This window comes from Penaeus monodon, chromosome 25 (assembly GCF_015228065.2).
Source record: "Penaeus monodon isolate SGIC_2016 chromosome 25, NSTDA_Pmon_1, whole genome shotgun sequence".
Lineage (NCBI taxonomy): Eukaryota > Metazoa > Arthropoda > Malacostraca > Decapoda > Penaeidae > Penaeus > Penaeus monodon.
In genome coordinates, this window is record NC_051410.1 from 10,420,280 (window position 1) to 10,422,062 (window position 1,783).

General features: G+C 51.4%; 1 protein-coding gene across 1 annotated transcript in view; it reads left to right on the forward strand.

Annotated features, from left to right (window-relative positions):
* Positions 1–1,782, forward strand: part of LOC119589432 (arrestin homolog) — a 2,749-nt gene extending 967 nt beyond the window's left edge. Inside the window, exons 2-3 of the mRNA XM_037938041.1 lie at positions 63–418; positions 696–1,782. Of these exons, the coding sequence (XP_037793969.1) occupies positions 63–418; positions 696–1,427 (1,088 nt within the window). The 3' untranslated portion in view covers positions 1,428–1,782. The remainder of the gene's footprint in view (positions 1–62; positions 419–695) is intronic.
* Position 1,783: the final 1 nt, after the last annotated feature.

Below are 1,783 nucleotides of genomic sequence, written 5' to 3' on the forward strand. Positions count from 1 at the left end.
GTCTCGTCACCATTACACCCCCTGCCATTACCTCGACGCTGACGCCGACTTTCCCCCCGCAGAGAAGATCACAGCCTACCTGAGCCGGCGCGACTTCTCGGACCGCCGGACGCACACCGATCCCGTCGATGGCGTGGTCGCGGTGGACGCCGACTACCTGCAGGGTCGTAAGGTCTTCACGAGGGTGGTGCTCACGTACCGCTACGGCAGGGAGGAGGACGAGGTCATGGGACTCAAGTTCAGCAAGGAGTTTGAACTCGTGCACGCCGAGGTCGTTCCTCTTGACAGCGAGAAGGGACTCACCGCCCTGCAGGAGAAGATCGTCAAGAAAGTAGGAGGTAACGCGATTCCCTTCAGCGTCGCCCTGCCCGACCCGGCGCCCTGCTCAGTCGCGCTCGACCCCGGCAGCGATGAATCGGTAAGGAATCTGTCTGTGGTAATGGTCTTTAGTGGTTATGATGATGTTCATGTTTGTCTTGAGTTAGTTTCGAGAGGAAGTTTTTTGTTGTTTGGTCACTCCTGATCGTAATGTTGACAGAAACTTGAACTGTATGAGGTATTGTGGAATGTGTGCTGTTACATCATTTCTTTGTAATAGAATGCAATTTGCTGACTGTCAAGGTACGAAAGCCATTAACGTCAGTTTTATATATTTTTATGATTCTGTAGTAATCCTCAAGCCTCTCCGCCGACAGAGTAAAATGCTGGGCGTTTCCTACGAACTGAGTTTCTACGTCTCAGGGGACAAGGAGGAGTCCCCCAAGCCCCAGGACACCGTCGCCTTCTCCGTCCGCAAGGTGCAGTTCGCCCCGATAAACCCGGACCACCGCCAGCCCCAGCTCCTCGTCCGAAGGAACTACACCCTCGCCCCGGGCAGCCTCATCCTCGACATCAGCCTCGGCCGCGACATCTACTTCCACGGAGACGAGATCGAGGCCCACGTCACCATCAACAACAACTCGAAGAAGACCGTGAAGGCCATTGCCGCCGAGATCGTCCAGCACGTGGACATCACCATGACCAACATGTACTACACGCGCGTGGTGGCCTCCCTGGAGTCCCGCGACGGCTGCCCCGTCATCCCCGGCGCGACCCTCTCCCGCTCCATCGGCCTCAGGCCCGTCATCGCCAACACCAATCGCTTCGGCGTCGCCCTCGACGGCCAGGCCAAGGACAAGGACGCGAGTCTCGGCTCCTCCACCATCTGCAACGTCAGCAGTAGCGTCAACGACTGCCTGGGAATCCTGTTATCCTACTCCTTCCGCCTGAGACTCAACTGCGGTGCCATCGGGGGGAAAATATCCTGCGAGCTGCCCTTCAAGCTGATGCACCCCGACCCTTCGGCGCCGACGGAGGAGGATGACCTCGAGTTCGAAGACTTTGCGCGACTCCGGCGTGGAAAGTCCTTCGAAACCTTCGGAGAATAATTTTTTTTTTCAAGCCTCTTTCGTGTTTCTCTTGCTTTATATCTACTCGATTTCTAGCATTTTAAGGGAAGCTATATTTCTAAACTTGATATATCAGCAAGATTATATAGATTGCAAAATGAATTACTCATAGTAGATTCATATTTATATAACGAAAATGTATAATCAATGTGATATAATTTTATGATTTTGGATAGCATCATATTTTTTTAATGCAAATTTTGACCCTTGTTTGATATTCTTTTTACTCCCAGAGACCTCTTATTGTCTGCCTTATTGCATGTCTATAATTTTATGGTATGGATACATATTTAACAAATAAAATGAACAAACATTTTCTATTCCATTAGCCGAGT